The 23,197-nt window shown below is 41.5% G+C and overlaps 1 protein-coding gene across 3 annotated transcripts in view; it reads left to right on the top strand.

The window, feature by feature from the left end:
* Positions 1-23,197, top strand: part of nbas (NBAS subunit of NRZ tethering complex) — a 190,374-nt gene that overhangs the window by 70,202 nt on the left and 96,975 nt on the right. For 2 of the 3 annotated variants that reach the window (XM_075458548.1, XM_075458547.1), the window contains exons 33-40: positions 615-728; positions 7,010-7,123; positions 9,468-9,625; positions 12,561-12,644; positions 14,331-14,513; positions 15,006-15,119; positions 16,299-16,422; positions 22,500-22,576. In XM_075458548.1, the coding sequence (XP_075314663.1) occupies positions 615-728; positions 7,010-7,123; positions 9,468-9,625; positions 12,561-12,644; positions 14,331-14,513; positions 15,006-15,119; positions 16,299-16,422; positions 22,500-22,576 (968 nt within the window). The remainder of the gene's footprint in view (positions 1-614; positions 729-7,009; positions 7,124-9,467; positions 9,626-12,560; positions 12,645-14,330; positions 14,514-15,005; positions 15,120-16,298; positions 16,423-22,499; positions 22,577-23,197) is intronic. The other variant, XM_075458549.1, reaches the window with a different exon arrangement.

The following is a 23,197-nucleotide window of genomic DNA, read 5'->3' as shown; positions in this document are numbered from 1 at the left end:
TTGAATTGTTCAAGTCCAGCTTTCTGACGACCACGGTTCTGGCAACATGAGAAGACACGTCGGCTTTGGAAAATTATATTTGGCTTGTTTTCAATTGAATCTTCTCAACATTTTCGTGGTTTTTCAAGATGTTGCGGCTCTGCCAACCCCCCCCCCCCCCCCCCCCCCCCCCACCCCCCCACCCCCCCAAACTGTGATTGGATGCAAGATGAGATTCACTCTAGATTTGAACTGTTCAGTTATGCTTTTTAAGTTTTATTACCTAAATGACTAATTGATGTATTAAAACATTGACAGAGTATGTGATATATTGCTAGATTAAACTTTACAGCACTAATATAATGATTATTATTTCTTCCCTTTTTTTTTTTTTTTTCTCTGAAAAATAAAGCACATTTTTAACTGTGATATCGCTGGCATGATATTGAGTTGGGCTGTGCTGGTGTGAATTATACTGCACTTTGTTATGACATCACGACAGCAGCTGCTTCATCATTCACTCTACATAATTTCCTATCGCTTTATCATCGGCTGTACTTGTTCCAGATTGAATGGTGTAATTAGTCAAGCAAGTCTGACACCCCTCCCATCTCCCTTTCTTGTCTTCCCTCCAGTGCGGCTGCTATCGGATCGTCTGTCTCTTATAGAAGAGTGCATCGGCCACTGCTCCACAGCCTACAAGCAGTCCACCACTCTGCTCAATGTGGCCTCACTTCTCCGAGTGTCAGGTACACGCACGGTCACACACCACCACACGCCTGTAGCCTCTCCTCGTCTCTTTTCTTGTGAATTTGCACACCTTGAAATGTGTTTGAGTACATTTAAAACAAACAAGGCTTCTCTGGAGGCAGTATGTAGATGGATGCATGCATGGGCGCTTTCAGCAAGTTTTGACAGTTCTCTCACAACAAGAAAATAAATCTTCATGAAAGGTGCAGTAGCCTTTGAGGAGAATCTGTACTGAAGTGCACATAATCATAGACTGAAGCAGCAAGCAAATTTCAGTTTGCATAAACCTAACTTTGAGTGCTCTCCAAACCTTTTTTTGCACTCAAGTATCATGTTGTTTTGATTGTCGGAGACGGATTCAGTACAAGGCCACATGGTGCCAGATATTTTCGCTTTGTAAAGAAAGAAGTTGCCTTGGGATGACAGTCCATTTCTACCTATAAGTTGACTTGACTGCATTATTTTGTGATCATTCTTGTGACTATTCTTATCTGTCCGTCCATGCGGTCAATCTTCCTGTTAGCTGAAGTTGGCACCTTTTTTCTGTATTTCAGTGTTGCACTACGTTGTACCTTGTGCTTTGCTACTACCTGGCAAACTCTTTGAAGCTCTGTTTATTTCATCATGCTGCTTGAAAATCTTCAAGATAAAAGTACTGTTCCATCTTTGAAAGCTGGGTTAGGCTGGTCAGGAGCATTCATCTGAATATAACCGTTTTTAATCAGGACTTTCAGTTGCTTCAACGTTGTTTACCCCGTGTTTATATTTTAAAATGTGATGGACTTTGACCATTACCGACTTAACATTCTTTGCTGAGCTGTAATCACCAGTTGGATACTATGACTGAACAATGGGACTTAATCAAAATCCAAAGAACACACTTTGATGCATTTACATTTAATAATTTGGCAAGTATTTGGGTGTGTGTGTGTATATATATATATATATATATATATATATATATATATATATATATATATATCGTAAGAAAGACTCAGCTCTTGATGCAACATACCTATAAACCTTGTCAGAAGAGCTCCCAGCACGCCTAATTTGCTGTAGTTTTAGTAAACAGATTTAATTTCTTCAAGATTAAGGTAGCTTTAACTTCTTCGCACTTCTACGCCTGTCTTTCTCTATTTCATCTCATATTGACTTTCTTTAAGTTTTACTGTGTTAACACCCTTTTCACTGGAGCAGTGTTTAAATCGGGGTTCTTCTCGTGATTCCAGAAATGGCTTTCCTCCTTTTGAATTGAATTTCTTCCGGTTTGATCTAAGCTCTCATATCTCCCACTTGCTGCAGAACCGTATGCACCGCAACACATCGACCGGTAATGCAATCAGTTCAGCCAATGAAAAATGAGAAACCTCGCTGGATGCATTTTTGCATGTAGATTTGATTACCTTGAGGAAACTAAAGTCAACACAAGGACTCTTTCAGTGTCCCACCATCTTTATGCTGAAAAGTACACTTTAACACTTTAACAAGGGCAAGACAAGATGGATGTCACCCTCCATCCTTTTTTTCTTAAAGTTGCATAAACATTTCTGTCTCCCCGTTTATTGTTCTTCCACTCCAAAACACAAGCTTTACTCTTCAGCGTCTGTCTTGCAATGTCTTTATTTTGCCCCTCGTCTCACTCTGGGGCCTGTCACCAGCTAAAGGAGACCTGCTAACCGGCCTTGTGACATTTCTGTGTCTGTGCCGCACGCATTCTGTCAGCGGGACGCTCTCCATGTGTGGTTTCAGAAAAAAGGAGGCAAAGGGAGATGAGAGGAGGAATAAACATTTTTTTTTTTTTTTAAATAAATAAATGCAGGAGGGAGCCTTTTGAAGGGTGCATAGCTCTGGGGCTTACTGTTGAATTTTTAATGCAAGTATCACCAGCACACCGGTTAAAAACCCCGGGGGTTAGGTTCCTGCCTTTACAGAACTGCTCTGAGTCATTTACTATATGAGCTAGAGGTATGAAAAAAATACTTTTGTCCAAATAAATTGATTATTATGATACTCTCAATTTTCTGAATTATCCTGACATGCGAAAGGTCGTGGCAGCAATCCAACTAGGAGTTTTTAGGTGACTGTGTTGTAGTCAAAGCTTATTAAGGTGTGTGTTTTCTTTTTGTTGTTTTACTGACATTTCTCATCTTTTCATCTCCGGTATTGATTGAGCCATCGGGGACAGGTAAAGATTTCAACTGATTTCCAATACGTCTGATTTAGGTCGGCTTAAAATAAATGCCAGGGAATGTTTTAATTTAGAAAGATGGGTTGCTGCCACACACACACACACACACACACTCACGCACACACAAACCTCCTTTATATTGAGGTCTTGACAGCTTTTGAAGACATGCTTTCACCAGTCACCCTGAAAATATTTGACAATCACCCCCTCTCAGTAAACACTGCATTTCTAGCTGTCAATCTCCAAGCACACAAACACACACACACACACACACACACACACACACAAAAGCAACTACAGACCAAACCGACGCATCGCATTTCTTCATCTCAGTATCTGTTCTTTGATCCTGAGTGAGCAAGTTTGTTCAGAAGCTGCGTTTCTGCCCATGCCTCGTTTGATCGTTCTGTCCTCTCCCTTTTGTTTACTGAGCTTCTACAGAGATCAAAGGTTGTCCTGAGCCACCGCATGAATGTTAATACTGCCCCCATTCAATTCCCACAAATTCTAAGATTTAAGTTTTCATGTATCCCCTTTTAGCGAGACGGCAGTATTTAAATTTTTCATACTACCTCTTTGAGGTGAACAAACATGACAATAACCAAATTTATTGTTGATGGGGATTGATATGTAGTCTCGAACCCTAGGTGTGATGCAGCTAATATGTATGGACATCCTTGTGACATATAGCTATGTCATCAACTGCGAGTGCAGAGACAGTTGATAAACTCTTAGATAACTTTAACTTGAAAATCTCAAATGTCATGGATACTGTTGCACCTGTTAAAAATAAGATGATCTAGAGCAGAAAGCGAACACCATGGAGGAACACTATGATGGTAAAGGCCTTGAAAACAGAATGCAGGAAAGCAGAGCGTAAATGGAAAAAAACTAAACTTCAAATTCACCATGACCTCTACAAACAAAGTCTTTGTAATTTTAACCACGGGTTACTCCGGGCTAGACAGCAACACTTATCTGAAATGATTAATAACAACATCAACAGCACTTGTGCTCTGTTTGCTATGGTTGATAAGCTGACAACCCCCCCCCAAAACAGATAGTTTCAGAACTGTTCCACAGAAAAATGCAATTAATTTGCTTGTTTTTTCAATGAAAAAGGCTAAATATCAACATAAATCAGCAAAATAATAAAATGACGCAATCCTTAAAGGGGAACTCCGGGGCATTTGAAGCGTGTTTCCATTGCTAGAGGTTGTCAAATAGTGATAGTAGGACACAGAGAGGTGCGTATCTGCGCTCCCTGTGTGGAGATCGCTCTGTCCGCACAGCATGTCATGCGAGGCTAATACGTGGTGGCTAAGGGGCAAGCGCTAACCCTTCCACGTAAAACAACAACTTGCACACTGCAGAAACGTCACACCACTTTATAAACCATCCGACAATAAAGTCACAAGCCTTACCATCAAAACCATATGCATGGTTCTCACATCACTGGCATGGGGACGTTACAAAACAACTTTATAAACAGCATGTAACACACCGGTTAGTTGTACGCTCGCGCATGTGAAAGCCCAAAAGAGTCGATGGAGAATAATCCCATATACAAAACAATTATATTCTCTAGAAAAACTGCGTTCAAGTATTTAAAACATTACAACAATACATGCCCAGTAATATTCTTGTAATGTTTTAAATACTTGAACACAGTTTTTCTAGAGAATATAATTGTTTTGTATATGGGATTATTCTCCATCGACTCTTTTGGGCTTTCACATGCGCGAGCCTACAACCAGCCGGTGAGTTACATGCTGTTTATAAAGTTGTTTTGTAACGTCCCCATGCCAGTAATGTGAGAACCATGCATATGGTTTTGATGGTAAGGCTTGTGACTTTATTGTCGGATGGGTTATAAAGTGGTGTGACGTTTCTGCAGTGTGCAAGTTGTTGTTTTACGTGGAAGGGTTAGCGCTTGCCCCTTAGCCACCACGTATTAGCCTCGCATGACATGCTGTGCGGACAGAGCGATCTCCACACAGGGAGCGCAGATACGCACCTCTCTGTGTCCTACTATCAGTATTTGACAACCTCTAGCAATGGAAACGCGCTTCAAATGCCCCGGAGTTCCCCTTTAAAACCACCTAGGAATCAATCAACTATGTCAGAATTCAATACAGTTGACCAAAAAACCATAGAGGAAACAGACCAGCATCTTAAACCATCGACATCCTGTCTAGACACAATGCCATCTGACTTCTTTAAAACTATTGTAAGCTCTGTCCAAACAGATTTGCAGCAAATAATAAACTGCTCACTTCAATCAGGCACGTTTCCTAAACCCTTAAAAGTAGCTGCTAACAAGCCACTCCTAAAAAAAGAGAACATTGGATGCTTCCATTTTAACCAACTACAGACCCATCTCAAATTTTCCTTTTATAGCCAAGATTGTTGAGAAAGTGGTTTTTAATCAACTCAGTAACTTCTTGAACTCCAGTGGACTCCTTGACAAATTTCAGTCAGGCTTCCGACCTCACCACAGTACAGAATCGGCTCTTATTAAAGTGCTAAATGACATAAGGTTGAACACTGACTCAGGCAAATTGTCAGTTCTGGTCCTGTTGGATCTCAGTGCTGCATTTGACACTGTGGATCACAGTATACTGCTGAACAGGTTGGAAACCTGGGCAGGACTCAGCGGGACAGTCCTAGAATGGTTCAGGTCCTACTTGGAGGAGCGGAGTTATTTTGTGACTATTGGAAGTAATCAATCTGATCGAGTGGCTATGATGTGGAGTTCCTCAGGGGTCAGTTCTTGGACCCCTTCTGTTCACTCTATACATGCTGCCTCTGGGTCAAATTCTGAAGAACTCTAAAGTCAACTACCACAGCTATGCAGATGACACACAGATATATCTCGCACTGTCTCCAGATGACTGCAGTCCTATAGTCATTGTGCGACTGCTTGGAGCAAGTCAAAAAGTGGATGAACCAAAATTTCCTTCAGTTAAATCAAGAAAAAACTGAGGTCATTGTGTTTGGCAACAAAGAGAAGAGGTTTGCTGTCAGTGAACATCATGAGTCACTGTCTCCAGAAACTAAAGACCAAGTCCGGAACCTCGGCGTGCTGATAGACTCAGACCTGACCTTCAACAATCATATCAAATCAGTCACCAAATCAGCCTTTTATCAACTTAAGAACTTATCCAGAATTAAGGGTTTCATGTCCCAAACAGATCGAGAGAAGCTGATTCATGCTTTCATCTCCAACAGACTTGACTGTAACGGTCTTCTGACTGGACTCCCCCAAAAGAGTCTCAAACAGCTGCAGCTCATTCAGAACGCTGCAGCCCGAGTTTTAACCAGAACAAAGAGATCAGATCACATCACCCCAGTTCTCAAGTCTTTACATTGGCTCCCGGTCAGATACAGAATAGATTTTAAAGTTCTGCTACTCGTCTACAAATCACGGAACGGTTTAGGTCCAGAATACATGAATGACATGCTAGCAGAGTATAAACCCAGTAGAGCTCTGAGATCTACTGACTCAAGTCAGATAGTGGAGCCCAGAGTTCAAACTGGACACGGTGAAGCAGCTTTTAGCTGTTATGCTGCACACAACTGGAACAAACTACCAGCAGAACTGAAATCAGCCCCAACTGTAAGCACTTTTAAATCCAGGTTAAAAACATTTCTCTTTCGGTGTGCTTATGGTTGAGTTTATCTTTCTTTTTCCCCTCTTCTTTGATTGCTTTTAACTGTGTTTTTAATTTTCATTCTATTTTTTTTTCTCTTTAAATTGCTGCTTTATGCTGTTCTTTTAAATGCCTTGCCTTTATGTAAAGCACATTGAGTTGCCTGTGGTATGAAATGCGCTATATAAATAAAGATGCTTTGCCTTGCCTTGTGCTCCAGCCTCATGCCTGTTTTAGCACAGCCAGATGAAGATTCATGAAAAGATTTATCAATACATCTGTTTTCTATCATAAGCAGCATTGTTAAATCGCTGTTTATCTGTGTCATATTCCCTTTTCTCAAGAACGAACAAAAACATTTTCAAAAGACTTTCATTTCTGTGTGCTGGATATCACTGTGCCAGTTTAAATTAATATATGTGTGTTTGAATCCCAGGAGGTGATGAGGCCACGCGAAAAGGCCAAGTTCTGACCCTGCTGGCGGAGCAAGCGCTCCAGTGTCTGGACTTCAAGGCCTCTTACATCCACTGTCAGGACCTCATGGCTGCAGGTTTGTACTATAGAAAACTGCGAACCAGTGCACAACAAGACACCTGATGAGAACGACAAAGTTCAGCTAAGGCTGCAGAGAAACCACACTGCGCTCCTAATTATTATTCAAGAATATTAAGTAAACATTTAATTTTTCACACAGTGTTCTTACCCGTTTTCTCATTAACTGTTATCACAAATGGCGTCGTTTAGTTTGCCAAGTGATCTTGAAGCAGAACTCTTCATAAAGAAGGGGGATCCATTTTATCAGGCTAATTGTAGTTCTGTTGCGGTGAGATGAGGAGCAAAGAGCTTTCCGATATGAAAAAAGAATAATGAAAAAGTGCAACGACATGGAAGACTAACAGCAGCCACTGACATTTTGCAAAATCGTTGAGTTGTTATTCAAAACTCAGACAAATTTATTGAGGAACGTGTCACTGAGACAAATAAATGATATGAAAAGGGCAGCTTTTAAAAAGTTACTGATGAGTAGCAAAGCAATTGTTTGAAACTTTGGAGTTTTGGGAGAAAAAGAACTTCTCAGTGCGTCAGTCTGTTAGATTTGGGCTGTTCTGACCCTCCCCAAGTCGAGTTGCACAGAGAAACGTTACCAATGGGCTCAGAAAGGCATGAAAGCAAGTTCTCATACTGTTTCATCAAACAATAGTTGATGTGCTACATATGATGCTCTGAATGGATGGAGTCGGGGATGATCTGGATGTTATGAAAAGATGTGGCGGGTCCCTTTAAGGATCTTGAGTGTATCAAAATTACCTCTGCAAGCTATGTGGAGCTGTTTTACTGTCACTGTATAAAAAGAATAATCACACTCTCCTGAATTAAGTTATTTTAATACAAAACAATGCAGCAGAGATGCACAATGAAGTTGTTTTTGAACATGTCACATTGCTATAGATACGGCATGATTTGCATACACATTGAAGTAGTTTTGTTATTTCGCCCAGTGAGTGAGTGCATTTGAAGAGCATTGTATTTAATGTTTGTAACTGTCTGCTGGCCTTCCCGACAATAGTCAGCATGACAATGCATTAATTCTAGCAGTGTCAAAAGAGAATGTTGTGTGCACTGAAATTGGAAGAAAAAAAAAGTGCATATATTGGAGACTACAACAGCAATCATCCAAAATAAGTTGGAAAATGTCTCCTCTTTACTTTGGAAGTCCAATATTCTGCATCCCTACAATGTGCAAACCTTTGATTGTTGCGAGGATAAAAAACAAGAAAGAAATGGCAGTTTGGCCCCCATCACCCCTCGGCCTAAACACTTGTGAGGTTTGGAGGCAGTTTACTTCAAAAGAGCAGCTCTCAGTGCAGCTTCTTTCCTTTCGAATGAGGCCGTCAAACTCCACATCGATGAGGCGCTTCTTAAATGATTCACGGCTCATATAACAACAGACGGTGTTGCTGGTTAATATTTAAAATTCTAGTTTATTATTGCACAACGTATTTATTTTCATTTTGTCGTATCAAAGCTTTTCAAGTTACACTCTGGATAGTAATTTGAAACGATGCATTTTGTTTTCCTCTCTAAACATGGAAATCTCTTGTTAATTAGAAGTTTTTTGATTGGAATGATGGTTACATTTTGAAATGCACTACATTGATTGAAGAGGACAAATAAAAGTAACCTCAAAGGACGCCATCGGTTTCATGTGCGATATGATTTGGATCGCAGCGTAATGTGGAATTTTTGGACTCGTCCACAAAAAATAACCAAGTCTAGACGTTGCCCTCTATGAGGGGATGTACGGTGGTCATTCCAGTAATTTTATATCATGTGACATATTTTCACGATACTGAAATGACACTAAAAAAATTAGAAATCAAACGATTTCATTGCGTCATCTCTATATTCTGTGAAACGCATGAGAAAGAAGAGAGAAAGGAAGTAGCTTCAGATGAGCAGCAGTCTTCGTCTTTGAACACAGGGAATAATTTCATCTTTTGTAGGAATCAAGTCAAGGCGGCGTGTTGGTGTCAGAATGTGATGAAGCTGGAGCAAATATAACACAGTTACTTCTGTGTTTCAGCCTGATGTTTTTGTCAAAGTGAAATTTGTTTTAGACTCAAGTATGTATTGATATCCCTGGGGCAGAGAAGGTTGTGCTTTGTTGTGTTCTCACATCGCTGTATATGCTTTGTATGTTAGTTGTGGATACTCTGGTATGTGTGTACTCGGCTTTGTGTGCTTATATGTGTTGACTGATATCTGAATGGTTTCAGGTTAGATTAAAGCTGGAGGAACACTTTGATTTCAAACCCTTTTCTGCTTACTTCTCATGTCTGACCTCACTTGACTGTACTGCTCTTCTTGTTTTCTTCCATCTGTTCTTTCCCCAGGTTACAGTCTGGCGTGGGAGGTGTGCAGTCTGCTCGGTCAGTGCGAGGGTTATGGAGACCTTGAGGCACGACAAGAGCTGTTAGCCTTCTCTCTCACGCACTGTCCTCCTGACAGCATCCACGGCCTCCTGGCTGCCTCCAGTGACCTGCAAACGCAGGTTAGACCTATAAGGCTTTTTATAAAATGGCTCTGAGTGATTGTCTGTGTTTCATATTAAGTTGCTTCAAACATGTTGTGCCAGTGGTATTTTTTTCTTAAACATCGTGGAGGCTGAGCTCTTAGGCTGGCATAAAAATAGCTCTAGCAATTCAAAATCAACAGAATGAAGGTGAGATTTGCGAGTTAAATCTTGAACAGGTTCTGCTAGATGTCTTCATGATTGTAACTGAAACGGTAAACCTTTCAACAGCTGCTTCGACAGTCTGCTTTCAGAAGAGTGTGAGATAGCAGCTCAGGAATAAATTGCCTAATTTTGGACATTAACATTCACAAAACAGGCAAACCAGAAATAAAACCAGCATTGAACAAGCAACGTCTGGTACTCAGTAAAAGGCGACTATAAATTGGTCCTTAAGTGTAGTTGTAAGAATATACCTGTGAACCTGCTTAAATGACCAGGATTTCTGCATTCATTCATTTGAAAATGTAATTTGATCTTCATCTAAGTTTCAGGTTTCCTGTTTCTAACAACGAGTTTCTCTTAATGCTCTCTGTTTCTGAGTGTTATGAGTTCAGTTCCCTTAGTTTTCCCAACCTGCACTCTAAGTGGTTACATACATTGGAAGTATAACTTTGTGTGTTATTAGTTTTTCCAGATTCTGTTTTTTTTTTTTTTTTTAATTGTAACTTAACCACAGCCCATGAGAAATAATTGCAGATATATTGGCAGTATTGGCATTCAAACTCTCTCATGCAAATGACACAGTTTTTCTCATTTTTCCTCTGGAAACTAGTAACAGGAAATGTGAAATTATGCCATCAATTTTTTAAGTGTAGTGCTCATCTTTAATTCCAAGGGGTTTAGCAAAATTTGGCATTAACCAATCAAGCACTTCAGCCCTTTTTTATTTCCTTCACACTATTAGAAGAGGGATTATTGTTAATACTTGGATGAAAGTCATTTGCAGTCAGTGACTGGCTGAAGTCTGGAGCCAAAGTATGTCGCCCAAATGATGTTTCCAACCTTGAGATTCGCTTTGACAGAATTGTTTAATGCAACTCCCACTGTCACTTGTTTGTGTGTCTTTCTGCCTTCAGTGCTGTCCTCTGTAAGTAAGTAAAAAACAAAAAACAAGCTCAGTGAGGTCGAGGTCAGGGAAATGTCTCTTTTTATTTATTTTTTTTTTATCCTTAAAAATTGTTTGGTTGCTGAATCTGAGCAGAGTGTGCACATCTGTGCAGAACTCGTGCTTTTACTTGATTCAGCTCTCGCATCAATACATGCCGGTGAGTTACTTCTACTGACAACCATTCATTCTCATGCCATTCTCTGCAAATGTTTGACAAATGATGTGATGTGTTTTAGTTCATGAACCCTTATTTTTTGTCTCTATTATCTTTTCTTCCGATCATCCTGCGAGAAGTTAATCTCGGTGTCAGCTGTCTGGAGAATCTTGCTCCAGAGATGGGCAGGCTTCTTTGTAGATGTTTTCTTGTTGAGTCTTATCTGGCATTTTTGCTTTTGAGAGTTATCTGCGGTTTGCATCCTTAGTGCAGCCCTTAGTGGCTCAGTGGGTAGAGTTGTTGACTTCCAACCAGACGGTCAGTGCTCCCTAGCCCCTCCATTATTTCAAAGTGTCCTTTGGCAAGACACTGAACTCCGCATTACCCCATATCTTCTAATCAGTGTGATTGCAGAGCAGGGAGAAAAGAGTGGTATGATGATCATCCTTCAGTGGGAAAGTTGGTGAATTGATGCCCAACTTCCATCTTCACATATTGAAGTGCCCTTGGGTAATATGCTTAAGCTCACACTGCCCCTCGATAAGTTTAACACCTAAATTAAGATACTGTTATGAGGTACACCCTGTGCATTTGCAATAATGGAGTGTATTGATGGAAGACTTTGACAATGACACAAACTCCTCCAGAAGTGTGCGATTGTCTCATCTTTCTTCTTTTTATCTTTCAGTAGAACCACACTTCAGTGGTATGCTTGTATCTAATGAGATTGATTAGATACACACAGTGGCCCTCATTTATCAAACTTGCGTAAGACGAAAAACATGCGTAGGTCGTGTGTACGTTCTTTTCTGCGCAAAGGTTGGCATTTATCAAATCCATCGTGAGCGCAGGAAAGATGAAATCGCCACGACAAGTCTGAAGCAGTGTACGCACTTTTCCATTTTGACTTGCGGTGACTGCAATAGCATACATAAACAGCAGCGTCACTAGTGCGTGCCTCATGAGTCGCAACAAATCCCTTGGTTAAAATTACAGACTTATCACTTCAAAGAAGGCCCATGTTTTATTTGACTTCAACATAAATATAAACATAAACGCAAATTAAATTAATTAAAGACGTAGCTCCGATCAGGCCAGCCACCCTCTCCTCCAAGGCACTCAAATCCAAACCTGGATCGGAGCTCCCCCCCCCCCCCTTGCCGGCTTTCGTCTTTCCATGTCGCAAATTCTAGAGGTGCAGCCTTTTGTAGAAGGCGTGGTTAGGATCATTACGATGGATTTCAGCCGCCGGATTTATCAACAGCCGCTCGGTCTTACGATGGGATTGGTGTGGTACGCATGTTCTGTAAATCTCACTTGAGCCTCTGCGTACGACGAGTTCTCCGCTCATATCAACGATGCTTTCTACGACGGCTTGATAAATGAGGGCCATTGTGTATTTGTAAAAAAGGACTTATTAATCCACGTTGTATCATTGTACAGAAATATTTTCATTTTTGTTGAACCTCTGATGAGCATACTTATTTACTCTTCTACAGTTATCTTTTTTCATACTTCATATTTATGCCATTTCCCACTGAAACTGATGCCATTATGCGGTTCTCCTACCTGCTGGTACACCAGCCAGTATATACATTAGCAGTAAACCAGCTTATGTAATATCTCTTCTCTTTTTGTCTTTTCTGCAGGTGTTGTACCAGGCTGTTAACTATCAAATGGAGCCCGGCATTAGCGAGACTGCGCGGCAGGTCAGTAAGACTGACTCTCTGAAGGTTTGTGTCAATTTCAAAAATCCATCCATAAATATCAATTTGTTTGTTTTCTGTACTGTGATGTCCTTGCTTTACGTGATCTTAGTCTGAGTTGTTTGCTTGACTATTCCCACGTGGGTGTGTGTCTGGCCTTGTTGTTCAGTTTGTGTGTTTTCCTGCTGCTCCATATTTGATGAGGTGTAAATCTAGTGTTAAGGTTGCTCAGTTCCCTTGGTTAATTTATGCCCCTTCTGCTCTTCGGCACTGCCAGCTTTATGATGACTTGAGTGGGTGTTAATGTTTCATGACTTGCATTGAATCCCCTTTGTGTATGGATGGGAAGTCATTTGAATCTATCTGTTGTCATTTTATTGTTGCATTGATGTTCCTACTGCTCACTTGTGTATATCTAATCCCTCTTGATGCGTGTGCACACTCTTGATTTGCATTTATGTGTCTGCCTGTGCGCGTGTGTATTTTATTCTTTTAATTCTCCAACCCTCAGTTCCCTGCTAAATAAAGTATTGATGAAAGGCGCTAAATGATTTGGACCCAGCGCACATGCCCACAAACTGTGGCTGTAGAATCCTTTTTCAGCTGAGCAGTAACCAGCGTTGCATGCGGTGCAATTGTGGGTGTGAGAGAGATTCTAAAACACCATTAGGTTGTGAGAAAGGGGTCTTTATTGGTTTTATTGGTCATCATTCTCAAAATGGCTGAATAAAATATCAGCAGTATGCTCCTCTACTTTAGCTATGGCTTGAAACTGAGAAATGCATATTTACCCTCCGGTGGAGAGTTGTCTGAGAAAATCAACCCCGCTGTGACGTGTGAAGTAGGTTTGACCTCATAGCCAAAAGCTGGTTAGCCTAGCTTAGCTTTTTAGTTTATTTATGAGACGTTGCCTCTCAACTTAGGAGCCATGTACAGGCAGCAAGCGGAGAGTCCAGGAAGTTGTTGCATCGAGCCGAGAGAGTGGCAGGCTTTGGTGCTCATTGCTGAGTTTTAGTACTGTTGGACAGAGCTAGAATAGCAGTTTTCACCGGCTCCAGCTGTTAATGTTTTAAGCTCAGCTAAATTAATTGTAGCTCCATTTGACCATCGGGTATTGGTTCTGGACTGGTCCTTTCACCTGTTTCTGCCTGAGAGCAGCAAGTTACAATAGAACATATTGAGAAAGCAACGGTTGTACTTATAGGGTTAAGGAAACAATTGGTATATAAAATATGTCATGGTGTTGTACAGTGTGAGTTATTGGAGTAAAAGAAACCACAGAAATGCTTATTTGTTAATGAATAATTCTCAAACTTCCATTTACTTGTATAAGTTTGGGACAATTTCTGTGTGAGAGCACTCAATGTCTCCAATAAAAGGACTCCGTTTTACTGAAAGAAACTGGCAAACACATAGAGCCCAGCACTTTCTGATGTGCCTTTCCTCTTCTGTACTTTAAGAAAAAAAATAAAAATAAAAAAAACAAATCCCATAATACTACATCCAGGGACAAAAGCCCTCAACTCAAAGTGTATTATTTGGTCTAATGTAACAAAGCAACTGCAGTGAGGCTTTGATGTCGCCTTTTCATTTGATGCAAGGCAAAAGTCTGAAACCTTACGACTTGTAAAGCCCAGTGACTTCTGCGATATAGACATTTTAACAATCCAGACATGGGTGTTCATATTTTTTGTCCATCTTTTCACGACTTAGGCCCAGGCCTCCACATCAACCATGGGCTCCTCTGTGGTGGCAGCGGGCGACCTGCTGCACAGGACTACAGCTAAGACAATGGAGGTGCTGACTACGACAGGACTGACCACAAAAGCTGTGCTGAGTGCAGTCAGTGACCACCGTTGGTGGAAGGAATCGCTCAGCTACCTCCGGCCTCTGCCTGTAAGAACACTTGAACACGTGACTTTCTTTGTAATGGGTAAATAAACGGCGCATGATCTTGCGGCAGCCATATCAAAGCACACGGTATGGAACTGTGTACTTCATGTTCTACTCATAGGTTGCGCAGTCTGCATGTTTTTGACTGTGTTTGCATGCACATGAAGAGACACAGAGAGCATCTTTCACACCGATGCTCGCAGACACTTTAAAGGCTTCATCCAAAAAAGCTAATCAAGAGCTCATCTCTTGCATAATTTATCGACTCTCCTGAATATTTCAGTATCTGGTGGTTACCAGCAGCTGGACTGGCTAGGGTGGTCATGGGGGTGGAGAATGATGCTGTCTCTGTCTGCAGCTATTGAAGGCAGGGCTCTCTTGGTCACGAGTTTCTAAAGAGAGAAAAATTGAGTGGATGGGAGCTGTGGGACGTTGTAAGATGACTGAGCTGTGGGCATGTTGTGAAAGTTTAATGATGTTTTGATGGCTCCTCAGGGTCAAGACGCAGGAGCCACTAGCCAGGAAGGCGCCTGTGAGAACTCCAACCTGGAGCGTCAAGGCTGTAGCCCCTTTTATCAGGAACTCATTGAGGAACCTTATGTAAACCCGGTGAGTGGCTTCAGACCAGTATGTGTCATGGCTCATTATTTTTTACCTCTGGCCATCTCCTCAAATTGCAGCAAAGCCGCCTGAGTAGGCTCTCGACTTAAGGCACTTAATTAGATTTTTCCCCCTCGACTTATAAATTCCTTCAAAAACAGCGGTTAGACATAATGAATATTGATTTCAAGTATTTTTTTAAGCCCAAAAGCACTTTGGAAGAACTAATATCACAGGAAAGGAAGGATAATTCCAAGCACACAATCCATGATGGTTTAAAAAAAAAAAAGAATAAAATAAAAGAACACACACTGCTTGTGTTAAATGGAGGAGAACGGGTGAATATCAGAACATCTATAAGAAAAGAATGTTGACAGAAGGAGTTATGGGAGTATTGAAGGGCAAAAGTAAAAAAGAAGTAGATTGACCTTTATATGTAGAAAATGGTCGCCCCGGGCTAAGACTTTGCTTTTTACCCAGAGACACAAATCATATGGATAGCTTAAAGAGTGGACACGAGGGGAAAACGGAGAAGGCCGATACATCTCCGCTCATGACATTTTAATAGGCCTTTCCAAATCCCTTCCTTCACTTCATCTCGAGCGTTGAGCCATCTTCCATCATCCATCTAACAATAATTGCTCCCCACGTCCATCTGTCTATGAGCAGGCTGATCAATTGGATCAGTTTTTTTTTTTTTTTAAACCTTACTAGTTGCAGAGAAGGAAGGAGGGAGGCAGAAGAGGCTGATTGAGAGAGAAAGAGAGACAAATACACCAAGACAGAAAGATGAATGGAGAGCTTGAAAGATGGACAGGAAACACTGAGTGTTTAAGCGATACCTTTGAGGCCAGCAAGAGGGAAAACTTCATTGTTCACTGCTCAGACACTTGAGAAATAACTCGGCGTACAATAATCCTATAAAGCTATCATAAGGCCCTGTTGTTGAAAAGCTTTGTTTAGCTCTGAAGTGCATTTGTTTACTCCATCTCTCATCTGTCAGACTCCATGAGAATGAAAATGCTCCTTCATCTTAATCACATCTCCGTGTGTTTTTCCTGATCTGCTCCTCCTCCAGCCAGGATTTCCTTGCTATAATGATTTGTACTTTATATCTCTCTCTCTCTCTCGCTCTCTCGCTCTCTCTCTCTCTCTCTCTCTCACTCTCTTCTCCATTCTGTCTTTTAGAGTCAAGATGTGTACTCATTCTACAAAGAAATGCCTCAGGAAAACTTTGCTGAGGTTTTGCTGAGGACAGGGAAACTGGCTGAGGCCAAAACTGAAGGAAAAACCCTGTTTCCTGCTACAGAGGGTAAGCCTGCAGGAATGGTTGACATGCATATCACATCCAGTGGCAGGAGAAATGATGTTAACCCTTCTGGCTTTACCTGGCTTTCTGCATGAAATGGCCATGAAACTAATATTGAGTTAGAGAAGCTCATAATTACACCTTCAGTTTGGTTCCTTTAATTGGATACTAGGTTTACAGACTTAGTCATAAAATACCCCAAACTCACATGTTTTTCTTGGTATATTTTAAGTTGCAGAGTGAAGCATTTACAGGGATATTTGGGCAGAAATGTGATATAAGATCCATAACTTGGATAACTTTTTAATTTTTTTTTTATCTACCCTATGAGTGACCTTAAAGGATAACTGCGGTATTTTCAACATTAAGCCTCTTTTCTGAGTCGTCTGCAATGTTTTAGAACCCCCCTCACCGCTTTTTTGATGTTTACTGCTGTCTCCGGTATTTGCCTAATTTTGATTCATCTCAACCTGCTTCAGTATGGCAAGTCATGTGCATGTCCAAAAAGGTCCGTAAAAGCACCATAAACGTCCGTTTTCAAAATCATCAACTCACCGGAGTGGTTACTGGTGTGCACTGGTAATCCGTATCAAATTTCGTTGCGAAAAGTTGCTTCTGTCGTGTTTTATTTGACATTTTGTAAATCCCACTGAGTTCTATTGAAGACTGGATGTTCGTTGATATTACTCCGATTACGTGCCGAAGGACAATGAACAATCGCCATCAATGGCGCCATCAAGTAGTGTGGAGTATAGCAAGTCAGATTCAACTGCTGAGCGGAAGTTTATCCACGGCTGTGAGGTGGCTAAGAAAATAGTTCGAGCATGAACGAGCTGCCAAATAAAACACGACAGAAGCAACTTTTCGCAACGAAATTTGAGATGGATTACCAGTGCACCCCAGTAACCACTCCGGTGAGTTGATGATTTTGAAAACGGACGTTTATGGTGCTTTTACAGACCTTTTTGGACATGCACATGACTTGCCATTCTGAAACAGGTTGAGATGAATCAAAATTAGGCAAATACTGGAGACAGCAGTAAACATCAAAAAAGCGGTGAGGGGGGTTCTAAAACATTGCAGACGACTCAGAAAAGAGGCTTAATGTTGAAAATACCGCAGTTATCCTTTAAGAGTTGTTTATATTTTAAGATGGTATCGGCCTCTCCCTCTCAGTCTACCATGTTACAGCTCGATGTTCCCACAGTATCCCAAAATGAACTCAACAAACACCAGCTCCAGAGAGGTTTGGGTCCTGTTTGCATGTGTAAATACATGGAATTTGGTACAGGACAACAAAAAGTACCTTTTTACAGTCATTCACTCTCCGTGTAACATCAAGATCAACATTTGGATCAGGCTAAATCCCTCCTGGATAATTCAAACCTTTGGTTTCTTCTTTGGAGTTTATTTATTTTACGGCATAATTTTCCACACAGACGTTGGCAGCACAATAAATTCCGTAGTGTTTTTACACGTTGTTGTTCTTAGAGTTTATTAGATTGTGGTGTAGTAGAAATACCAGGAACAGACTGTACTGTCTGCATCTTTCAGCCATCTGTGTCCTCATATTTTACTTGTATATCATTCTTTTTTTTTTTTTTGTGAAATTCCACAAAACGAGGCTTTCTTTTTATCGTCTTTTAACGTTTTCAGGGTTATCTGATTTGAATGGATGTTTAAAGATTTTCGCAGTTTCATGTTTTAGATCTGCGTGCAGGCTCAGATGAGCGATTTGTGTAAGCGAAGCAGTCGAACCTTTTTGGTTTGAAGAAAAACACTTCCCAGCTTATCAGTGTCAGTTAAGACCTATATGAGATATAGATTGTTTGCATTTTGGTTGGTGCTAGATTATTTAGAAATACCATGCCCTGAATATCCATCTTATTTTCACAAGCTTGTGCAATTTATTTCAATAGTTTCTGATGTATTCCTAGATTGTTTTGGCCCTCAAGCTTTAGTGTGCTACAGAGTTTGTTCCTTAGTGCCAAATTGTCTTTATTTTAAAGATGTATCTGAGTCTTGGTCTGCTCCAAACACCACAAGCCAAAAAAAACCTAAGTCTTGTTTAACTTGAGCCGTTTTTCAGTGCTCCGTCGTAAAAGTTGTGGTATTTTCCCAGAGTGCGATGTGGTTGGCCACCTTCCCTATACCCTACCCCCTCCTTTCCTCATTCATCTTAGCTAGGGAGCCCATGTATGGTGGACTTTAGGACACAACATGGGAAGAATAGCCTCATTGATTAATTAATGTATCCTCACGCAGCCCACAGCACCAGTAAATAATGGCGCATCACTGCAGTTATACCGGAGAGATTGCCTCAAGTCAAAACATCAAGGCCACGCTGCATGATGGATCACAGCTGCTCGCCGAAATCAATGCCACTACAAAAATAAAACGTGTGGAAATGCAAGGCCCAGACTTTGGCCAAAGAGTGCCAGTGCTTCAGTATGCATGCACATATCTCCTTCAAACACATGTAAACACATTCTCGCACACACTGCTCACCGAAACCACGCTTTCTCATGACGTCGCTGTCGTTCAAGTGAATATCTCCCTTCCTAAAAGTCACCTTCCCTATGGAGCCGCTTGCGGAGTGCGACGTGTGGAGAAAGAAGAAAAGGCGGCCTTGATGGCATCGCGTCTGATAACAAGCTTCGATTAATGACTGCCGTGTTGGCCCTCTGCGCCGGCTGTCCGCAAAAACAAACTAAGAGATGGCCTTTAAGAAAATAAATACATTGATTTCGCACCTGGCCCTGATAAGGTGGAGGTAATTAATGATGATGCAAGTGGAAAGTGACTCAAAAAGATTGAGCTGTGCGTGGTGCAGACGCAAGCACTTGATGTGAAGAGAGGCAGAGACACACACGTTACTCCGAACCGCACTCGCGAGCAGCACGGAGCCCTGCCATTGGCTGCAATTTGACCAGGTCATAATCGGTTGTTTTTCACACTGCCTGCACAGGTGAAATAGTAATAAGTCAGTGTCGCACCATCCAGCTAACAATGTGCCCGATTTAGCTGACACAGGAGTAGGAGTGTGTGTGTGTTTGTGGATGCGCGCACACACACACTCACCCCATCTCTTCCACCCTCTCTTCTGAGAGGTCTCTCTTTATCACTTTTCCACTCTATCTCCCTCTCAAGCAGAAATATTGTACGCTTTAAAGTCAGGGTTATCTGCTCTGTGTGCGCGCGCGTGTGTGTTTACCCCTCTGGTAATTCCTGTCCCGATGGTATCAGTAACTTTAGAGAGGCGTGTAATCAGCTCATTCTGAGGTGTAGCTCATTGAAACCCGGGGGGCAGGAGAGGAGGGGGAGAGAAAAGCGAGTAAAGGAGGAGGGTGGGCCCACTGCTTAAGAGAGCTGTTATGGCTCTTTAAAGTCACTCCACCCCTGCTCACAAATGCACACAAGAACTGAACATGTCAGGTACTGGCCGCCTGGTGTGTGTGTGTGCATATGCATATTAGCGTGCATTTTGTTCTGCAGTGAACGTCTTCCTTTGCTCCCGCCTCTGTCTCTCTGCCAGTGTCCATGCTCTCCTTTTTTCTGTCTGTATCATTTTATCTGCTGCTCTTATCACCAACACCGGCTTCTGCTCTCTGTGGGTTTGAGAGTACAAAGTGATCGTGTCTGTTTCTCTCTGCTCCCTCCCACTGTTTCCTGAGTGTGTGAGTTAGTTTGTGGGTGATTAATTAAGTGCTTCTGTGTGCTCAGAGCTGTTGGGGTTCATCTAGTAAACCTACATGTATTCGGTTGTAATGGTACAAGTTCACTTGTGTGTTTGTGAATCCTGTTATTTGAGAATTTGAGAGTTTGGGAGAAGTCCCTCCTTGTGCCCAAAGCTCTTTGTGGACAAATCCCATTAGCCTGACAGGTTGATGTGTATTTGAATTTCACAATGCCAGGCTCTGTAAAGTTAAGAGCCACACACAGCCGCAGCACACCAATTGCACATGGTGATTTGAAGCTGCAATAATGAAGAATGAAGAGCACAAGAAAACCTTCTTTGGAAATTGACTTGGTAGCACTAATGTATTATAAAGGTCTGCATTAGTTAATTTTGTTGTGGCAGTTATACGGTTTGATTTGTGTCTGTGTCTGAGGTCCTTTTCATCACTGATTGATCTCTTTTTCTCAAATAATCAGACCATTGTTTGGCCTTTTTAAAAGGTTGCAAACAATGAAAAATGTGTACTGGAAGTTTTTCAGATTATTTATTTGCTCTGTCAGGCACTGAAAACCATTACAGACTGAATTTACCATCATAACAAATGTCCCATAGAAACGATTTGTTTTCAATTTTTGCTCATAAATACTTAAGAGGGTAATGAATGTCTGTTGTTTGTCTAAGTGATCAGCACGAGTCTACTGGTACAAGAATGAACTGACTTATGAATATATGTATGGATGTAAACGTACAGTATATATAAAGTTAATACACACAGCCGTGTGTTGCAGTGAGAAACTTTTTCCAAATATGGTTGTTTTGCTCGATTGATCGTTCATGAATGAATTTTTGTCATCATCAAACTCTTCCTTCTGTCTTGGCTGTTGAAGCCTCATTTGAGATTCAAGCGGTTAAACTTTAGATTTCGGACTTATTCGAAGAACACTTATCAAAAGTATGCGTGTACTTAATCTTTGAAAGAAAATCTCAGACGGTTCTTTGCAAACATGCTTGCAGGCACAGAACAGTAGCCTGGAAAACCAGCGCCAACTGCTGGACGGCAAAATGTTTTGCCTGCGGTTGGGTCTGGCCTCGATCCACTTGTCATTTTGAAAATACTGCCCTGAATCTGGCAGATGGCAACTAAACCAATCACAACGCAGAGATGTGTTTTGAATCAACGCGGGCGGGCCAGAGGGTTCTGAGGGAGTGACGACAGAGCAGTGCGACGTTGGGCAGTGGAAGCGAACATAGACAAGCGAAAGCACAACAAGAAAGATGGCGGCGGCAATGGAACAGTGCTCGTTTGATTCAGCCTTGGCACACAGCCATTATAACGAACAGCCTTGCCACTCTCTATTAAGCCCCATTGTACCGGCTTTTTGGCTGCAGTTCCACCAGAATTCCACTGGGAGCGTCGGTGGAGACCAGAATGAATGGGGCCCAATGGAGCTAGATGCTACAAATGGTCAGTTTCACCTAAGTCTCCTCAAGAGCGCTCAGATTTGAATGTAGTTTCTGAGAGCTCAACATGGGTTTCAAGTAAAAAATCAACTGAACGAGTACATATATCCCTTTGATTTCTTACTGGTTGGCTTCTTGTTGTCCACAACGCGCTAGCATTGTGCTAATGACAGCTGGTCGACCAGCTATGTATGACGTCATATACACTTCAAATCCTTTTTTTAAGCAAATGAGTGGCTCTAAAAATCTAAAACTCAGCCATGGGTATTTTCTAAACACCCTCTTTCGAAAACAACATTCGAATTACTAGAGAAAAAATTATATCTTGAGATAAGGGCACGAAAGGGCGTATAGCTCCATAGGACTCCATTCATTCTGGTCTCCAAAATTGGGCGCCCCACGTGGAAAGAGGGTGGAACTGCAACCAAAATCGCCTCGTTGGAAACCGGAAATGCACCGTGAGTGGCGTATCTGTCCTATAGAATCTGTGCTTGGCATCAGTTTTGGAAGAGTCCCCTCCCACCAAAGCTTTCTGTCGCGCTTACTACGTCACAGTCAGTTGCGCTGATTGGTCAGAGCGTTGGCCTATAGGCACAGACGCGGTTTGAAAGACAACGGGTTGTGCTCATCAACAATGTTCCGTTGTATCCATTGATCGGTGCCAGACTAAATTAGACATCCAATCCATTTAGGCTGGTTTATCAGGCTAACAGAACAGTACCCCTGCGAGAGAATGGGTGGATTTTTATTGACCAGCCTCAATTTCTTCTGCACCCTTTCTATTTTTACCCTGGCATGTGTTGCATCTAAACCAACCCCTGTATTCACCAAACATGAGATTATTCTTTTCAGTAGAGAAGTTGTGCTCGGTTGTTAATCCTCAGTGCTTTAGTTAAAGTTTCTTCTTCCTTCCCTCTCTGCATTACTCCATCCTCTCCAGTTTTGCTGCAGCTGGCCAACGATGCATTTCCCAGGGACATGATGCTGGCTCTGTCCTACTTACTGGCCTTGCCTCAGGTAGGTGCACACACACTCGGGTCTTAGAGAATGGAAGTGTTTTCGTGTTTTAGTCAGACTGTTCCAGCACACGCAGGCAATAGATACAAAGGCCCAGTCCCGAATGCGGCACTCCTTTGAGAAGCTAATTCATCATCATTTGTCACAGATTAATTTTGTACAAGAACAGATGTAACACAAACCGAGGTAAACGCGTCAAATTAAGTTGTGCAAATATACACTTTATGTGATCACTTTATTGAGCTGTGTTCATCAAGTAATGGACTGTATGTGGCTCTGGAAAATCTGTGTTCATTAGCCCTACCGCTAATGAATCGTGATGCTCGCGGCATGAACGTGCAAAACAGAGAATGGGGCTAAGTGCTGGCATCAGGGATTGTATTAATCTTCCACTTTCTCAAGGACAGTATGTCATATTTGGTCAAATGTTCATTAAAAGTAGCACATTGTAACAGCTCGACAGATATTACATATTAACAATATTGTATGACTAAAGGATTAATTAATTAATATTCATAAGGCTTTAAATGTAGTACATATGTATTTTTTAAGTTAAGTGTTTGATAGGCAGAGACCTTGTAAAACTGAACTACAAGTGTGTTTTCGGTTGGACCATCCAAA

This window comes from Odontesthes bonariensis, chromosome 24, assembly GCF_027942865.1.
Source record: "Odontesthes bonariensis isolate fOdoBon6 chromosome 24, fOdoBon6.hap1, whole genome shotgun sequence".
In the NCBI taxonomy this organism is placed as follows: Eukaryota; Metazoa; Chordata; class Actinopteri; order Atheriniformes; family Atherinopsidae; genus Odontesthes; species Odontesthes bonariensis.
This window is presented reverse-complemented; position numbering and strand designations above follow the sequence as displayed.